This window comes from Micrasema longulum, unplaced genomic scaffold (genome assembly GCF_059751315.1).
Source record: "Micrasema longulum isolate JH-2025_06_02 unplaced genomic scaffold, ASM5975131v1 h1tg000133l, whole genome shotgun sequence".
NCBI classification, from domain to species: domain Eukaryota; kingdom Metazoa; phylum Arthropoda; class Insecta; order Trichoptera; family Brachycentridae; genus Micrasema; species Micrasema longulum.
In genome coordinates, this window is record NW_028277339.1 from 1,255,606 (window position 1) to 1,273,896 (window position 18,291).

Consider the following 18,291-nt stretch of genomic DNA (forward strand, 5'->3'; position numbering starts at 1 on the left):
TCTATGTTTTATGAATGTATGTATATGTATGCGCATGGGTGTATGTACATGAGTGTGTATGTATATGTTTGTATATGTTTATATATATATATTTAGTTAAAAGGATGTGTGTGTATGTTTGGATGTATATGTATCAAAATGTGTATATGAGTAAGTTTATATTTTGTCAGTCTGTGCTTTCTATTAACTTGTAAACTATTATCATGTATTAAAATGTAATTGCCTAGCTTGGAACGGGTTATGTACCCTTGTTAGCTGGGCAAAGTGAACATAAAATTGTATTTATGATGTATAAATAAATAAATAGATAAATAATAAACAAATACAAACCACCTTCCAATCCATTAAAAAAGTACGAATTGTTGACCAATAATAATTGTTTCGTTCAGTCAAGGAAAATAAGATTTAAGTTTTTAGGTTTTAGTCAATTTTATTTTTAACTTATGATGAAAAAAATCAATCTTCACAATGGCTGAAATGAAAATTGATTTTTGTACAAAATCCATCACACCTTAACTATACAACAAGTACATACCATGAATATTTTCATATCACATCAACACAAATATTACACATACTATATATTAATGTTGAGTAGATTTTATGAGTACAACATATAGGTATATTATTATAGCGGACATCAATAAGGAGCCACTACAGCAAAATATATCTAACATTTAAATTACAAGGGAATGAGCTAAATCTAAAAGTATGAATGTATATTTTGTAAAATATTTGGTAAAACAACTCTGTAACATACAACATATTTAAATATCAAAAGATATAGCGATGGCTGCCACTATTCTTTTTGATACAATAGGTTTATTAAAAATAATTTAACAACTAAAAATTACTGAAAACATTTTTAAAATCTTAATGTGCAAATAAACATATTGCTTCGAAATATTGCATTGCCCTTTGCGATATTTTGAAATATGTTTAAATCCAGTATTTTCATATTTTTATGAACACAAATAACTTAATTTACTAATAAAAAGCATCTATATAAACACATGTTCAAATAACAATAACTTTTAATAAATGCTAAACACTAAAGATACATTTTGTCTAAATATAATTATATTCTTACTACAGTAAGTTCATACATGGTACTATTATCTATACAGCATTTTTGGAGAGGTTTTACACACTCTATAAATTAATATATCTACCTATGTAAATACATTTCTGTATATTGTATATGAATATATTAAATATTATATTTGACTTCTTAATAATACATCATCGACAAAATATCAAGTTTAGAACAATAAGTGTAATGAATAAAACATTACAGTTTTTTTTTTAATACAACAGTTATATCCATAAAATCTTAAACTATTATCTACTTTATATAGCAGAAGCATTCGGTTATATAGAAACCCTTGATTTTATAATATAAATACAACATTTGAATAATATTAGCACATTGATTTATTTTCTTACAAAAGCTCTTTTTTTTAATTTTATTTTTTTCAAATTTAGCATGAAATATTTAAGCGTAAATTAAAGTAAGTACATGGATGACAGTTTTATTATAAATTCGCTAGACGTAGTTTTACAAATTTACTGCATTTATAAATATATTATTTTAATACTGCACCAACATTTTTAGCATTTAATCTTCTTCGTTTGCAACAATACTTTAAAAAAACGCTTGTCTGCAAATGAAGCAAACTCGAGTCAGCATACAAACCACTTTTCCACCGGGGGATCAGAGAGAAAGAGTGATTCGTGGGTAATTCGAGTTTAGTTTCATATCTCATACCTGGACTGATGATGTCATACTTATGTTATTATTTTCCAAGTGTCTCCGACGTTTTATTTGCATTTTCCTTCTCACAAGGACGCAAGGTCTTAGAAATATGCCTATCTGTCAAAAAAGTTATTGTACAACTCATTAGACATCTTTCAATGAAGTGAAAAAATATGTTTAATGTATTTTTAAGACTAAAAATTGTATTAAAATACATCAGAACGGACGTGTTCCAGAACAGATGTACGTGTAGTATGTATACACACATTTATTGTGTCTGATTTTACTAATTTAATTCATGTTTTAATCCTGAGTTTCTGGATAAAAAATACGTAAAAAAAAACAAAATATGACATCATCGGCTCCTACCTCTTATTCAATTTGTTCCTCATTACAAAAATAAATTATACGTAGTACAAATCAAAGGTGAGGCGCGCGGGGCCTCAGACATCCTCCGGTTCTGGGGACCTCCCCTGCCCCACCCTGCGACCCTCGCCCCCCGCCCCCTCCTCCGCCTCCTCTGACCCCGCCAAGGGAGCCAAGACACCCCCCTCTACCGTCACCCCGTTCAGCACTGCAGCCTGAGTATCGCACCAGGGTGTTGTCAGAATTTTCATTCTCTGGAAAATTAAAATAAAATCATATTTAAGTTATTATTACATTTGGATATTACGTTATTTACAGTCAATACTTATATATTTTAAGGTGTATAATGTATACGTATATCATATTTTAAACAAAATTAGCCGTTATATTTATTGTTAACTGTTGTGACTTCTAGTGGCGTACCGCAGGGCTATCATTTGGGACCATTATTCATATTATTGTTGACATATTAAAAATCTGTGTTATAATAATTTATCGTATTCATCAGAAGCCCTATTGTATACAATAAATAAATGGTGATACGTATTCAAAGGGTCCATTTTTGTATAATTTCTTCCCGTGTTTGCTTTCATTTGCTTAAACAGCGGCCATTTTACTGCTCCAGGATTTGATTAAAATAAGACAGCCGCAAAGTTGAGTAAATCAAAAGAAAAAAAATACCTTTAAGAACAAAATATGGTACCGTTTTCTTTAGAACTGAACTTCAGTTAAAAAATAAAGTCATGTGTTTACTAAATAGTAAAAATAGGTTTTGAATTGTGTAAGCATTATAAATGAAGATGGGGCAAGAAATAAAAAAGAAAGCCGCAGATTACCTGTAGGAAAGTGCCTTTGGTCTGCAATATCTTGATGATGGCCACTGCCGGTATCATGGCCACACTGGTCCCAGCGATACACCAGCCCAACACGTTAGCCCAGCCCGGGTACACATAGTCCTCATAACTCAGTGGCTCGTAGCCTACTAGCCCATAAACTGTGATGAACATCAGAAACAAAGGTGCCATGAACTTCCAGCACACGCGCCAGTAAAGGCCAGGAGAGAAACCAATCATGTCACGAATGTCGTCACAGAACCGCTGAGTTCCTGCAGGTCAAAATATTGTTTTATTTAAATCCCGAGAGGACATTATACTTTCAATTGAATTCTATATAATATGTTCAAGAAAAAGTATCGAGGCAATGAGGATAATTTAGATCGTAATATTAAATAAAGATGACACTCGAGAAATATGCTGCATTAAACTTAAAAACCGATTGCTGCTTTATTTCGATTTCTGTTCCATTAAATGTAAAACAACGTTACATTTTTTAGTATGTTTTCGTTCAAAATTTGTATTGCAACATGTATTTTTTAAATTTGTGGTTTAGAAATTGCAAAAAGCTCTCAGTTACACCTATGAAAACAATACTACTATGTACATGTGATTGAAAAAACATGTGCCTAGGGGTGGTATTCTGGGTCTTTTCTACCCCCCTAAAGAGTGAATTTGAAGATTTTTATTTGCTTTATAATTAATGGCCATATGTAAACGTTAAACAAATACGAACACGTGGAACTAAATGTGAACATTTTCATTTTGATTTAGACCATTATTGCGATCTTAAGCATCACACAAAACACTTGATTAGGTTGAATTGACTAAACCGTCTTCATTTTTATCCGTTTTTTTTTACAGTTTTATGTTTAATTTGACGTTTAATCGTCAGTGTGACCGTAACATGAACCAAATAAAAAAAAAATCTTTAAATTAATCACTTTCTAGGGGGTAGTTAAGTTCCAGAATACCACCCCTGATGAACCAAGGTGTTATGTAGTTTAGCCCAATCGAATGCCTCAAAAGTCTGTTTAACGTCCACTCACAGAATCGGGTCGTGGTCCTGTGGCTAGTGTCTCGGACTCACGGATCAAAGGTCCGTGGTTCAAATCACACTCTACCCCAACTCCGTGGTGTAGTGGTCAAGACGCTAGACTCACGCACGGAAGGTTCCGGGTTCGATTCCCGGTGAGAACACAAAAATTAAAAATGTGATTTTTCTCAAGCCTGGGTGCTCTGTGATGTAATTCACCACTGTAATTAGGCCTACTGGCCTGTTGTGGTGCAAAAAAAAAAGTAAAAAATGTAAAAAAATGTAACTTGACTCCCATTTTCTAAAAGTGAATTATTTACAACTCGTTGAAAATGGCCCTCAAAATGAAATATTTGGGTAAATCATAAGAGCGCAAATATTTATTTTCCTAAAAAATATATCGGCTGCGATTCTGAAGAAATCGAGCATAAATTATTATCACGAAAATTCTTACCATAAATCCAAGAAACAGCTATGGCTTCAAAGAACACCGCAATAAGTATGGAATAGCCTGCGGCGTATCTATCTAGTAGCTGGAAGAAGTAGAACCCTCCCTGAGAGCAGCTGGCGAGCCCCACCAGAAAATATAATGAGAACAAACCCGCCACGAACACCTCTCTGTTTTGTCCTATCAGAGGAAACTCATCACTCAGCGCTGTTATAATGGCTTCGGATCCTCCAAACTGCAAAATATCAAGGATGAATACACTGAATTTAGAAAAGAGTTACCAGCACGAGCGAAACGTTCAGGCCAGATTACTATGGGAAGAAATTTATCTATGGTTTTTTTCAGTTCAGTTCAATTCAGTGCTGAAATACGGCGTTTATCAGCAAAAAAAAAGTGCTCACTTGCAATATAAAATAAAACAAAATAAGTGTTTGACATGTAAACATTGCAAGAAAATATTCCTAGCAGCTAGCTTTTCCATCCCAATTTCATGCAAATTAGAGACTCGAGAAAGAAATGGATTTCGCACATGCTGATGATCCAGAAATACTGATTTGTGTAAGAGTGTGTGCGAGTGTATTCGTATGCATGAGTATGTGTACGTACAAAAGTCAAGCGCATTTACAGTCAAAGGAGTCACGTGCATGTAAAAGAGTCAAGTGTATGTACTGTGTACATGAGTCAAGTGTATGTACATTGTACAGTGCAGAAAAGTCCAGTGTAAGTATATAAAGGAGTCAAATTTAATCGCAGTCAAGTGTATGTACAGGAGTTGAGTGTACGTTCAGGAGTCAGGAGTCCTCACCGAGCTATCCAGACCGAGGGTGAGCAGCATCATGAAGAACATGAGCGCCCAGAAGACGCTGCCCGGCATGGTGGCGATGGCCGCGGGGTAAACGACGAACACCAGCCCCGGTCCCTCGGTGGCCACGTCTTGGATGGTGCGGCCCGAGGCGTGGGCCATGTACCCCAGAACGGAGAATATCACAAATCCCGCCACGAAGCTGGTCGCGCAGTTGATGAAGCTGGTCAGGAGGGCGTCTCTGCACAAATCAAATATTCATTAGAATTATTCAAACCAAATAATTAACGATATATTTTTACCAATAAGGTAGTTCAGTGGTGTTTAAGAAAAATGTTTTTTAATCTGTTAAACTAAGCCTTTTTTATGTTGTCTATCGTATTATCAGCGCTTTTTTATTTTGAAATTACTTCGCGTGTGACGAGGAGTAAAAAACGTAATTTTTTCGAAGACATTATTGATTTATCGTCTCATAATATTTGTTTTTATAATTCATGCAAAGTAAATACTTACTGATACACATTGTTGTGATATTTGTTGTATGAAGCATAAGCCAACAATACTCCGAATCCTGGACCCAAAGAGAAGAAAACTTGCGTAGCTGCATCTACCCACACCTTGAACGAAAAAAAATATGTACCCATACATTTTTTATTAGGTATTTATACATTATATTTTAAACAATGTTATACCTATTTATTTCAAATAAAACACTTTGTAATGTTTACAACATAAGAGTTTACTATATTATAACACAACTAGTTTCAGGTATTCTGAATTAAAGAGTTTCATTTTAAATAAATTCTAAATGTTTTTCCACAAAATAATAATAATATAATGTTATACCTAAATTTTTAATAAACCCTGTCTGGGTTTATAAACAATCCGTCCCTCAAGGAACGAAAAAAACTTTGCGAGAATAATGCTAAAAATGTGATATTTCAATCAAACATTATTTATTTAAAGTAATTGCATTAACTCTAGCTAAAAGAAAAATAAAGAAATAAAGTATAATCCTCGTTATATGTTTAAGCACCTTTTGATTTTTTCTTTAAAATCAGTAAAAAAATTCTCAAAGATCGTGAAATCATTGAAAAAAGTCAAAGTTTAAGGTATTAGTGAACATTGCATGATGTTATTTTGTAGATTATCATTTTTTTTTTAAAAAAAGCTTTTTTGGATCATTAAATAGTCTAAACTATGGCGAATTCAATGGTGTAAAAATCCCATCCAATCCGTCATCCAAAATAAACAAGATTACGATTACCGCTTCATTAGCGCGAGGACGCATTTTTTTTCCAAATAAAAAAAGAACATAAAATAAAAATATATTTTATAGATGCCATCGTTAAATACATCAAAAACAAAATGACCATCATTACATACTTTGCTCCCTGTGTAGCGGGTTATTAAGCGAAACATTAGAATTCCATTAAAAAAAATATATCTTTAGCAAATAAAAAATGCTTATGCTGTTTACCTCAGCCTGCGTTATGACCTCGAAGTTAGGATTGAGATAGTATCGTATTCCTTCTGCAGATCCCGGCAGTGTGACTCCCCTCACTAGGAGCGTCAGGAGAACCGCGTAGGGAAACAGGGCCGTGAACCAGACCACCTTGCCAGAGGTGCTGATGCCCTTCCACAGGGAAAAGTAACAGATGAGGTATACAGCCAAGAGGCACAGGGCCAGGTCCCACTTCACCACGCCCAGGTCATGAATCCCGTCACTTTTGTGCAGCTCCAAAACTGCGCGACTGAAAAAACCAAAAAGAAAACCTTTTTTGCACAGCGCGTTGTGAAATGATTGCTTGCTGTAGGTGCGTTACAGTGCGTTCTCCATGCTTTATACTTTACCCTAGGTAAGGTAAGCAAACATGCTATTTTCATTTTAATGTTTTATTTTAAAACTTTCTGTTACGCAGACTGTATAACTGAGGGGCTTAGAGCTGGAATTTGCCAAAATGGCTTCCAAATATTTATGACTATTGTTTGTGTTTTCTTTTCTGATTACTATTTAATAGTCTTCATCCACAAAAAAATATTACACGAAAGTAAAACAATAAACAAATTAACTTATTTTTTAAAGTTTCCTATTACGATTTTATAAGTATTCTTAAAATTACAAATAAATCGCACCCCACTCCACCCTAACCTGATTATTATTTTGTAAAAGTGAGTTTTTTACAACTCATTGATGATGGCCACAAAAATTTTTATGTTTGGGTAAATCATAAGAAAGCAAATAAATATGTTTAAAATTTAATTTTTTTAATTGTACTAACGGCTTCTAGGGCTTTCAGTCTCGACACGAATTTTAGTCCGATATTGGATAAGACTTCGGGACTATTCGATACTATAAAAGAAAATATAGTAAATAAATCACATCATAGTATACCATTGATTTAACCAACTATCCTTATATAGCCAAGACTAAAATAACGGAACAGAAAAATCGTCTTAAATCAACAACTAGTTAAGGGTGAAATCGGCTAGCGACCAGCAGGTAAATTGTTAGATCAATTAAGTGCTAGAAATACGTTCTCTACCCACTAGAGAGCGTGCAGAATCATGGCACTGCTGGTCTCGATATTTCGATACTCGCATCTCGAGATGTAAAAAATGTCTCGAGTCTCGAATTTCGATCGATTTGTGCGGTATCTTAGCGTACATATGGGCATTTTAGTAATCGCGAGGAGAAAAGTAGCCGGTGAACGCTCGCAACAGACCGAAGTCCGTTCTATCAAACATATGCCAATTGGCCGCAGGTTGAGGGAACATATTTCGAACGCTCGTGTTTGCTCTAGTTATACACCTCAATGACTCATATGATGCTTTTCTAAATCGACTCCATGTACTCGGCAATAACCATTCCGACGTTGTTGATATTTTTAACATAAAGTATACTTTACGTAAATCAACTCCAATAATTTCAAAAGTGGTAAATGGTAATTTACAATTGGCGTTTTCTATGTTTATTTTTGTATGGGTACTATCTTAGGTACTATATTTACGTGTATACTTTATTTACTTTTTTTTTAGATTCTTTTTTTTATTATTGCTTTTTGTTTTCACTGTACTTACATGTCGTACCTCTGTATAAAAAACATTTTCTTTTTAAAATTTTATATGCACACGTTGTTTAAATTTTTTTTTTTATAATCTGTATCTAAGCATGTTCGTAATAAAAAACTGCTGAGTTATAGTATTTATGTAAAATATTTCTTTTTTTTTCGCATTATATTTATTTATTTATTCATATTTTTCGCTTACAAACTATAATTAGTAATAAAAATAATGTGACCTCACTGGGGTTTCCCGTGCCGAGGACACTTAACAATTTAGTTTTTTTTTTATTACGCTTGAGAATAAACAAAGAAGACTCACTTAAAAAACAAACATAATTAACAAATATTCAGACAGTTTTAAAAACAAGGTATTTATGTACATCTATATTATCTATATTACAAAACACACAATGAAAACAACAAAAACCTAACATAAGCCATACAGTTGTGGAGCAGTTGATTCAGCATTGGTATTATTATTGTTTGCAATTCTCGACCTACTCGATAAGTACATACGGCCCGTTGTATTTCTGTAAACTGTAGCTAACTTCGTAGTTGATAATCATTGAATGGGTTTTGTCCATATGGGTGACTATTATTCCTGTGTCTAAAATACCGCACGTTTTAGAAGTCATTGTTTAATATTTTCCCGCTTATTAGCCAATCACAAACCCGCAAATGACGACGTCATCGACACCAACGCGCGACGGTCAGTCGTATCTCTTAGCTGAATAAATAATGATGACCGGAATAAAAAGACGCTCACTTGAAGTATTCGGAGGCAGCAGATGTAAACCTGGGGTCTGGAGGTGGTCTACCCGTGGACATGTTGGTGCTGTTGGGCGGTCCTCCGACCGTGCTGGTCCCAATGGTGCTGGCGGTACTGCTGAAGGGGCCAGGGCTGATGGTACTCATATTGCTGTCGGGGCTCCAAGTTGTATTCAGTCGAGTGTCATTTGGCGCCATCAACTCAAACTAATAATGAACACATGCATATATAAAAAACTGTTAATTAATAGTGGTTCTGTAGTAGCCGCTGACAACGGAACTGAAGTTTGAGCTTCGAAACCATCTCTACCGCATCTTGATTCCAATTTCTTTAAAGTATTAACCAAATTGCAAAAAAATACGTTTGTTTGTTACATAAAAACAAGATAATTAGATATATTATCACTCTTATTCTTAGAGGTAGGGGTCAGTCTTATACAAGCTCCTGACGTCACTGCAACCTGTAAGGATCTATTGTGACGGATCCCCGTGATTAGTTCTCGCCCTCCCAGCCCAGGTCTTTAATGAGCCCGGCTACTGTGTGAAAGGCGAGAGTTCACATTTTATTTATAATTAACGGACTTAGTCCATTCAAAAAATGGCAAACACATATTCTTATAAAACATACAGACACAATTGAAATTGCTAAAACTCCCCTTCGAAACCCAAATCCGTAAAGTATCTTAAGTAACTAGCTATTGGTTCCAAAAGCCAGTCCACCAACAATAACAAAAAAGTAATTATTTTGAAATTGCCTAAAAAACTATCGCTAAAATTATATTTAAAAAGTCTAGAATTTACCCCTCAAATTTAATTTTTAATGAACGTGATATACCCTCAATTGATAATATCTTTAAAAAAGCATCTATTTTACAAACTTTTAAAGAAAAAAAAACACTTATTTACGAAATTCTCAAAACTCTACATTTCCAAATAATTTAACTTAACACAGATACAATACATCTGCAGCTTTAAATCATTATTCATTTGTTGGAAATAATAATATTTCAGAAATATTAAATCAATAGCAAATATCAAAACATTTCAATCTAAAAGATTTTTAAAAATCATAAAAAACACATGAGACCCTCCCTATCCTGGACTCCTTATAGCAGAAAATTGTGTATCTTTTAGAATATAATACCTAATTTTAAGGAATCTGTTGTACATAGTAAAAATGAAATGTAAATAAAATATAATACATGTACAGATATATATATATATATATATATATATATATATATATATATATATATATATATATAATCCTATATTTGTGTCTGTGTCATATAATTGCTCGTCCCATCTCAACACAGGACTTTTAGTCCCATGGAGTTGGGACTTATTGTCTCAAATAATGTACAATAAACTTATGTATGTAAATAAATATATAAATGTAAAACGAACTCCCTCTCTAAATACGAGTTTTCACTCTATTAGAGAGGTAGAAACGTTATTATTAATTATGTATGTACAAACCATTTGTAATTTTATGCTTATTTTGTCAAGAATTTTTTCCATGAATAAAAAAATCCCATCTAGAACTTGAGACAGACTCCATGACAAAGTAATACGAAAAGATGAGATGAAATCGGTGTTAATAAAATGTGGGTAAAACAAATTATTTATTAGTATGATATTGTTAGATTTTTGCGAAACTTGCGAATCCGCCTTTTTTAATATAAAGATATATCTTTTAAATGGTGGAACTAAACAATCTAAGCATGCTATAACAAAATATTGATATAAACACTGTCAGTGGTTACAAAGATATGACACACCTATCCATTATGCAAATCTGATATTTAAATCGATCAAACTCGGCGTAAAATTACGAATTGTACAAATCAAAAGTTTTTTCATAATTATTTTAAACCATGTAAACACATTTGTTGGATTCTTCTGACAATCAGTTGAGCTGTAATCTGAGAAATAATCAGCCGGAGAGAGTATGGTGTTGACTTTTTGCAGATTCGCGACATTACCGTAGAACTGTCGATATAGTGTAAGAAGTGTCTAACCGGTCGACACATGGGCGTGTTCCAGGAGTTGTCACATGAGGTCCAGGGGAGCATGTAGGTAAAGGAGGCAAAGAAGAAACGAAGAGACCAGGCGATGATGACGTTGTAGTAGAAATCCACGTAGAACGCTATGAGGACCACAGCGTACCCGATACCTGTGGAAGATCACATTCTTGTTACATGTCGGTACATTATGTCATGTTTTTTACGTCTAGGACGAGCAAGAGTTAGCAGATATTCAAATGAGAAGAGCCAATTATGAAGTAGAGAGAATTTTCATATAGCTGCCAACGCAACAGCCTTAGCGAACGAAGGTTATTTCCAAAAAACTAGTCAGACAAACGCAATTTGAATTTTTCGTTTTGCAGTTTGCCGGTTTAACCCTCCGAGTTTGTTGTTATGTGTTTTTTTTACATATATTATATTCCGATTATTATCTGGTCGTAAATGGACAGAAACAGAACTTCTTAACGACCATTAGCAGTCCGAAGAAGTCTAATCCGAGACAACTCATTTTCCGTAGTTTCTTCAAGTAAATGCGGAGAAAACTGATTAACAGCTAATATTCACGAGTAGATTTTTTTTTTTGGAAAGACACTTTTCATGTAGGTATTACGAAATGAGAAAGATCGGTGTTTTTTATTATTATTTGTTAATAGACTATCGTATTATCATCGCTACGATTTTATAAAGATTAGTCATCTTTTAATTACTCCGCTCGAGACGTCACTAGTTCTCTTCGGTGATTTCTTTTGATTGGCGAGTTAGCTTCCCGGAAATCAGTTATCTATTACAACACTAGCATCGGTTAATTCAGAAGAACTTGTGATGTCATTTAAAGTAGTTCTTTTTTATTATTATTTTCATACATTTGAGAAAATCTTCGCCATACAATTAAATTCTTTAATTTTTACCACGTTTAAGAAAACATCTTTTATATTCAATTTCCCGTAGCACTGAACTTCCTTATTTAGATTTGAAACGGATATGTTATCAATGTACCAACTCTAAGAAACCTATAACATCATTTTTCATATAGACGAGTGTATGTCCAAGCACCGATTAAAACAAAAGTTAAATGAATGCAAAATTTTAAAATCGTAAATAAGTAAGACTGTTATAATATTATATGGATCTTGTTCTGTATATTAGTTAAATTATCAAGGCACTTAATCGTCACAAATAAACATTCTGAAACAGTTCTAACCAAATAGTTACAAAATCATGAGTTTCGATTGTTTCAATATATGTTGGTTAAAATAAAGCCTGCAATATAAAAAAGTATCTTAAGCAATGCTATAAATGAAGAGTCTCTTTCTTTTCACTATTTGTTTTATAGCATAGCATATCTGCACATTAGCGACTTATAAATATTAACTTAATGTTTTTTCCACACCCAGCCTGTCCGGCGGCTGGATTATTATTATTATTATAGATGGATAATTTATATAACGCCATTTTTGTGAAAATCACTCCAAGGGCGCTGTACAGTAAATAAATATCCCAGCACGTCTTCCAGCTACAGAACGCATGGGCGGTTGGGATTCTAGTTCCTAGTTTTCAATTATAACAGATAGGAGTTTGAGCACAGCACGTCTTACGGGTCTTCTTACCGTCTTGGACGGTAAGAAATCTAGCCCCCATTTACGCTTTTCTTAATTGACAATGAAGTTTAGTGTATTAATGAAATTTTTAAAAATTAAAACTTTTTTTTTTTAATTAAAAGAAGAAATATTACAACACGTCTTGCAGCTGCTAAGCGCATGTCATGTTATATTTAAGAAAAAAAATAGTTTATAATAAATAGCAAAAACAATTTTTTTTTTGGTCCCGCATTGATTATTATACAAGGAAACCTATTCAGCATCGTTCTTTTTTAGATTTCTTTTTTTTTTACGCGGTACCGTGTTGAACGAATCTCCAATGTAAGAAGAGGTTCCAGTGTTCGTGCTATATCGTAGTACATAGTTTGCTCGTAGCTCATACATATGTTTATTGCGACAGGTATATGATATAATCCTTCCAATCTTTTTATTCGTTTTATGTAATATTCCTAGGACTTATCCCGAAGCGATGGCAGTGCTATGGAACTCGTACCTATCTACTCAGTGACCCCATTATATTCGGCACATCTCTGTCTTTATCTCCGGAATCCCCAAGGAAGGATTCTCTATTGCCGCCCTCTGCCACCCTCACATAATATCCAGTAGATCTAGGATTACAATAAATCAAGTTACGGAGGGTACGTTCTTACACGATTTAACAGCAACCCTGTATTATGGACCAGACCGAATCGTAAAAGAGACGCGAAGATACTGCTTTATTTGCAATACAATAAAGAGAATTCTTAAATTATTTTTTCTACTGCAAAAAATATACTTTATCCGTCACTGGTGAGTTCGTGTTTTTTTACATATCGCGGGGTAATTACTATATACAACCAGGTAATTTTAAAATCAGAATTTTTGGGTTGACCACCAAAACACAATTGTATCATCCTATATAAATGCTACAAATAGACAAGTCATGCATACAAATCATCATAGCATTATTTAAATGCATCACGACTATCGTATATTTGTAGCATTCTTGAAGGAGGGTACAGAAATGGGCTTTTAGTGGCTGAATAAAAAATGCTGATTTTTAAGTTACGTAGTTGGAGTAATTACCCACGATATTTAAAATAATAATTATCATACTCTTATCCACACCTGATGATGTTGTAACCCAGTGCTGCATAAAGCAATGCATTGGTTTTTTAATGCAAGTTTAACGAATTTATTACCGAAAAATAGGCCGGTCAACCTTGTCAGTAATCGAACTCGGGACATCGAGCAGGTCACGCAAACGCGCTAACTCTAGGAAGTGAACTTATCAAGATTTGAACCGGAGAATGGTCATCGATTCGAAAACAGTATTTCGCACAAATGTGCGTTAAATATGTTAAATAACAGTCATATTCATCCTTTAAAAAATTGATTCATATTTTGCAAATCGAATAAATATTTTTTATTTTATTTTAAAATACGGGAAAATTCAATCCAAGGTGAGAAAATTGGATTGATTTAAAGGTTCCGACAAAGGACCGTGATGTCGAAAGAATAAAATTGTCTACGCTTTCAATTAATTTTCTCGATGAAGAAGTCATTTTTACAGATGCTGTTAACCGTAGAAGGTCTACCTCCGCCCCCTGCCGGCGAGGGAGGCAAGAGAAGAACTTTAATATTGCATTATGACGGAGAGTCTCGGCCGCTAAGTGCCGGGTAAGTGCTTCGCTCACAATGGGAAATATATTTCTACGATTCTTTAAAAGAGCCTCTAGCCGGAATGATTTAGCTGCGACACTTTCCAACACCGCTTCACCCTTCCCCTCGTTTTGAATAAGTGAACCGTGAACATCGCTCTCATACCTTCGGCGGTAGTTTCAATTCCGTATTGACATACAATATTCTTGTATTTATTGGTCCAATAATTTTGCATTCAAACGTATGTTTTAAAAACGCAATTTACAAACACAAATAAAAGGTAGGTACTCGGCAAAAACGGACACATTAACAAATACCGAATTTTCCAGGAAAGCAAAAAGGAGAATAAACCTTATTTGTGAGGAACTGGATTTACATATTCAATAAAATGTATTTTCAATTACAAAAAAATATGTTTTTACATACAACCACGTAAAAAAACGAACCATTTTTAACACCAAATTCTTTAAAAAACTCCTTTCTTAAATATGCGAAAACGATCTCGTTTCAGAAATCGTTGAATTTTGACTACTTTTTTTGCCAGCCGTAACTCCACATTTATTTCCTACGATTTGTAAGACAAGAAACTGATTTTTTTTAGTTTTAAATATTCCTTTCTATAGAGTTGCTGTACGGCTGTGAGACATGGCGCTTTACCGAAAGATATAAAAAAAGACTAGTGGGCTATGAGATGTGGTGTTACGGAAGAATATTAGGAATTTCCTGGAGATACCACATCACTAATGACGAGGTTCTCAGTAGAATCGAAGAAGGGCGGCACCTGATCAAAACCCTCTCAGAGAGGCAAGCTCGATGGATCGGACACATGCGCCATGAGGGTCTCCTGCATCACATAACAGAGGGAATGGCTGAGGGTACAAATCACAGAGGGTGCCCCCGACGGGAGTATTTAGAACTAGTGTGCGAGGACTGAACTGTCCCTCACATGTTGAGCTGAAGAGGCTGGAGAGAACAGAGCGCAGTGGAGGACAAGATGCAGGGCGCTGCTGCAAACCAATCCCCAGAATTGAAACTGCGATGAAGAATAAATCATTCAAGAGGAAAAAATTGCGTTTATATCCCGAAAATAGAAAAAATTCGCCATTCTGTTTTAGGTGTGTACCCTTAAAATGGTAGTAAAAATGTAAGTGCTTCTAAAAGAAAATAATTCCTGTTTGTTAGTTAAAATACCTACTTGGTAGAAGTTCACTGTAAGTTATTTTAGACAAAAAAGACCTGATTGAGTGATTTTAAAGAAAAGGTGAATTTGGATTAATCACTAACCGGTTTCATCGCTTTTGTGACATCTTAAGACTGGTATAGAACAATTAAAATTATGAAACAGTATTTTTTTCTGAAGGGTTTTTAGTTTAAACGCATATATGCATATTTGTATTTTTCGGTGACGCAACTTTTCTATGGTAATTTAGAATTATCTATCTTCCGCAAAGTTTCAGTATAAGTAAATTACAATGTTCTAATATATTATAGGTAGGTATATTCAAACTTAATGTTAGATAAGCAATTTATTTATTAAATAAAATGCATATGCAATGTTAATATAATGATTCAAAATTTTAAAAAATAATATGAACTTAGATTTTGTTTATAATGAGTGTATTGGAATTATACGAGATGCAGAAGCGCACCTAAAAAATCATGGTCCAAAATTACATTGTACACGAACAATTTACAATATTTTTCTTTGGGACCATTAATAGTATCTTATTTTGCATGAATTCGAACAATATTACACATTTTTTTGTTTGGAAACAATGCCAGTTATTTAATTCCAGTAAAAAATTAATAGTAAACTAATGACCGTATTTAAATGTCGGTACTTATATTAACGTATTTGTTTCAATGTTTCTGTGTAGATATATAGGTACACGTAAATTTGCGTTTTTGTCGTATACACGGTACCTATTTGCCTATATCCACCATTATTTGGGCCAGCTTTTGCTTGTACCTATTTTACGTTATAAATATACGTTTGGTTACGTATTGAGAAGTAAAAATTGACTCAATGTTAAGTAATACTGCAAACATTAAAAAGGCTCCACGTGTGAGTGAAACGTGCCTAGAATACGGGAATCCATAATAACAATAATTGGTAACTTAAAGCAGGAGTTTCCAAAAATCGGTCTCCGGGCTAAATCCGACCCAAAACCTATATGAATTCGGGCCACGCACGCCTTTCACCTGGCCCGGCAGACGGCAAGATGACTACATCATTTTTTTATTTTTTTTTAAATACTTTGACATCTTTTATTCTGGGGTGCTATTCTGAACCGCTCTCATGGCACGAGAAAACAGTTTTTCTTGTGTATTTTGTACGTAAATACATGAGATACTACAGCCGCGAGAGCGTTTGGAATACCACCCCTGGAAGAAAACACACAAACTCAACTGTTTTTAATCAATTCTTTTATTTAATCTTTGCCAATTTTCATTATCTATGTGGAGCATACGGTCGTCTCCATTCAATTCTATTATGTGCCAGTTTATTCGTTTTGTCCCAGGATACTCCAGCCTTTCAAAGTTTCACTGAATGTGATAGAGCTCCCTCCACAAGCCCGAAAACCGCTTTAATGACTGAATTTTTCTTTGGTCTCACTAATTCATTAAACTATTTTTTAACTTCGTACTTTGCTGAAATGTCACGACTCTGTTATATGCTTACGTTAAAAAGCGACGCCGACACCGACGAATGGCGACGCCAGAAAATACTTTTAGAGCTCGGCCCCGATTACAATGGGAAGTTAACAGAGTTATCATCGACTGTCTATAAAGAAAAACCGATGATTGTGTACGAAAATGAGTATATTTGGATGAACATTTAAAGTATCTTCGTTGGTAACTTATAATTCTAAAATATAAAAAAAATGTATGCATATTCTGCTTTTCATACAGAAAACTTAATTTTACTTTGTAGATAAAATTTAAGACAAATGATAACTTCCCATTGAATCGGGGCCCTGCTGTCTTAATTAATAACTTTAAGTATGTCTAAGCATTTACTAACAAGTACTGAATTCTACCTTAAATCTAGGTTGAGATATCAATGTATCTTGTTAATAGAATTCTTGTCTATTAAGACATATATACTCAAACTATTGTCAAATTTAAGGTATATTATTTGAAATAATGTTAATTACTAACATGCGAGGTTCGATAAAAAATCACCAGGAATATTTTAATTTAGAATTTAAATACGTAATTGTAAGAGCCTGTTTTTTCCCTAGATTGATACACTCGTATATATAATAGAAGAGTAATTAGTTTTTAACAGACAAACTGTTAAGACTCGTTTTGGTGTGATCGGAGAAATTTTAAAATTATTCAAAAGAAAAAATGACGGACACCCGCCCACGCTTCGTGGGTTAGCAGCTTTTGAAAAAAACAAAAAAACCGTTTGCCTTGAAAAAACCAACCCGCATTGATTGCCAGCTACAGTATTTACCGTGCTTGGCTCCCTGCGGTTATTTCCTGTTCCCTAAGATGAATAGAACTATGAAAAGATGATGTTTTGCGACTTGCGACCACAGAGGAGATAAAATAGAAACCTGCGGTCGGGATTTGTCGGATTCCGTTCGACTGTACTCGGGTGCATCTTATGGCTCGTGACTCGGCTGCGTGAGTTTTATGTACCATATAACATAACAACTAACTAAAAAGCGTTAAAAATAATCATATTTAATCATTTAATTAATGCCATTTGTTTAATTGTATATTTTATGTAACACTTAGTTTAATGAACTCGTAAGGTTTAACAATAAAAACGGCTAATTTTGGGCATTTTGAAGTGACTTTTAACTTATTTAAATATGTTTCGGTTTTAGCCGAAATTAGAACAAAAACTGGTTTCAGTTTCGGTTGAACATCTTATTTCGGTCGGTCACTATGTATTTTATTCGATGGTGATTACTTTGAAGGGCACCTTCTTAGTAT

At 33.9% G+C, this 18,291-nt stretch overlaps 1 protein-coding gene across 1 annotated transcript in view; it reads right to left on the minus strand.

Moving 5' to 3' along the window:
• Positions 1–1,454: 1,454 nt before the first annotated feature.
• Positions 1,455–18,291, minus strand: part of DAT (Sodium-dependent dopamine transporter) — a 60,449-nt gene continuing 43,612 nt past the window's right edge. The window contains exons 4-11 of the mRNA XM_088241856.1: positions 11,096–11,250; positions 9,073–9,281; positions 6,722–6,995; positions 5,755–5,858; positions 5,245–5,482; positions 4,446–4,674; positions 2,959–3,227; positions 1,455–2,376 (exon numbers count right to left, since the gene is read on the minus strand). Coding sequence (XP_088097982.1) covers positions 2,200–2,376; positions 2,959–3,227; positions 4,446–4,674; positions 5,245–5,482; positions 5,755–5,858; positions 6,722–6,995; positions 9,073–9,281; positions 11,096–11,250 — 1,655 coding nt within the window. The 3' untranslated portion in view covers positions 1,455–2,199. The remainder of the gene's footprint in view (positions 2,377–2,958; positions 3,228–4,445; positions 4,675–5,244; positions 5,483–5,754; positions 5,859–6,721; positions 6,996–9,072; positions 9,282–11,095; positions 11,251–18,291) is intronic.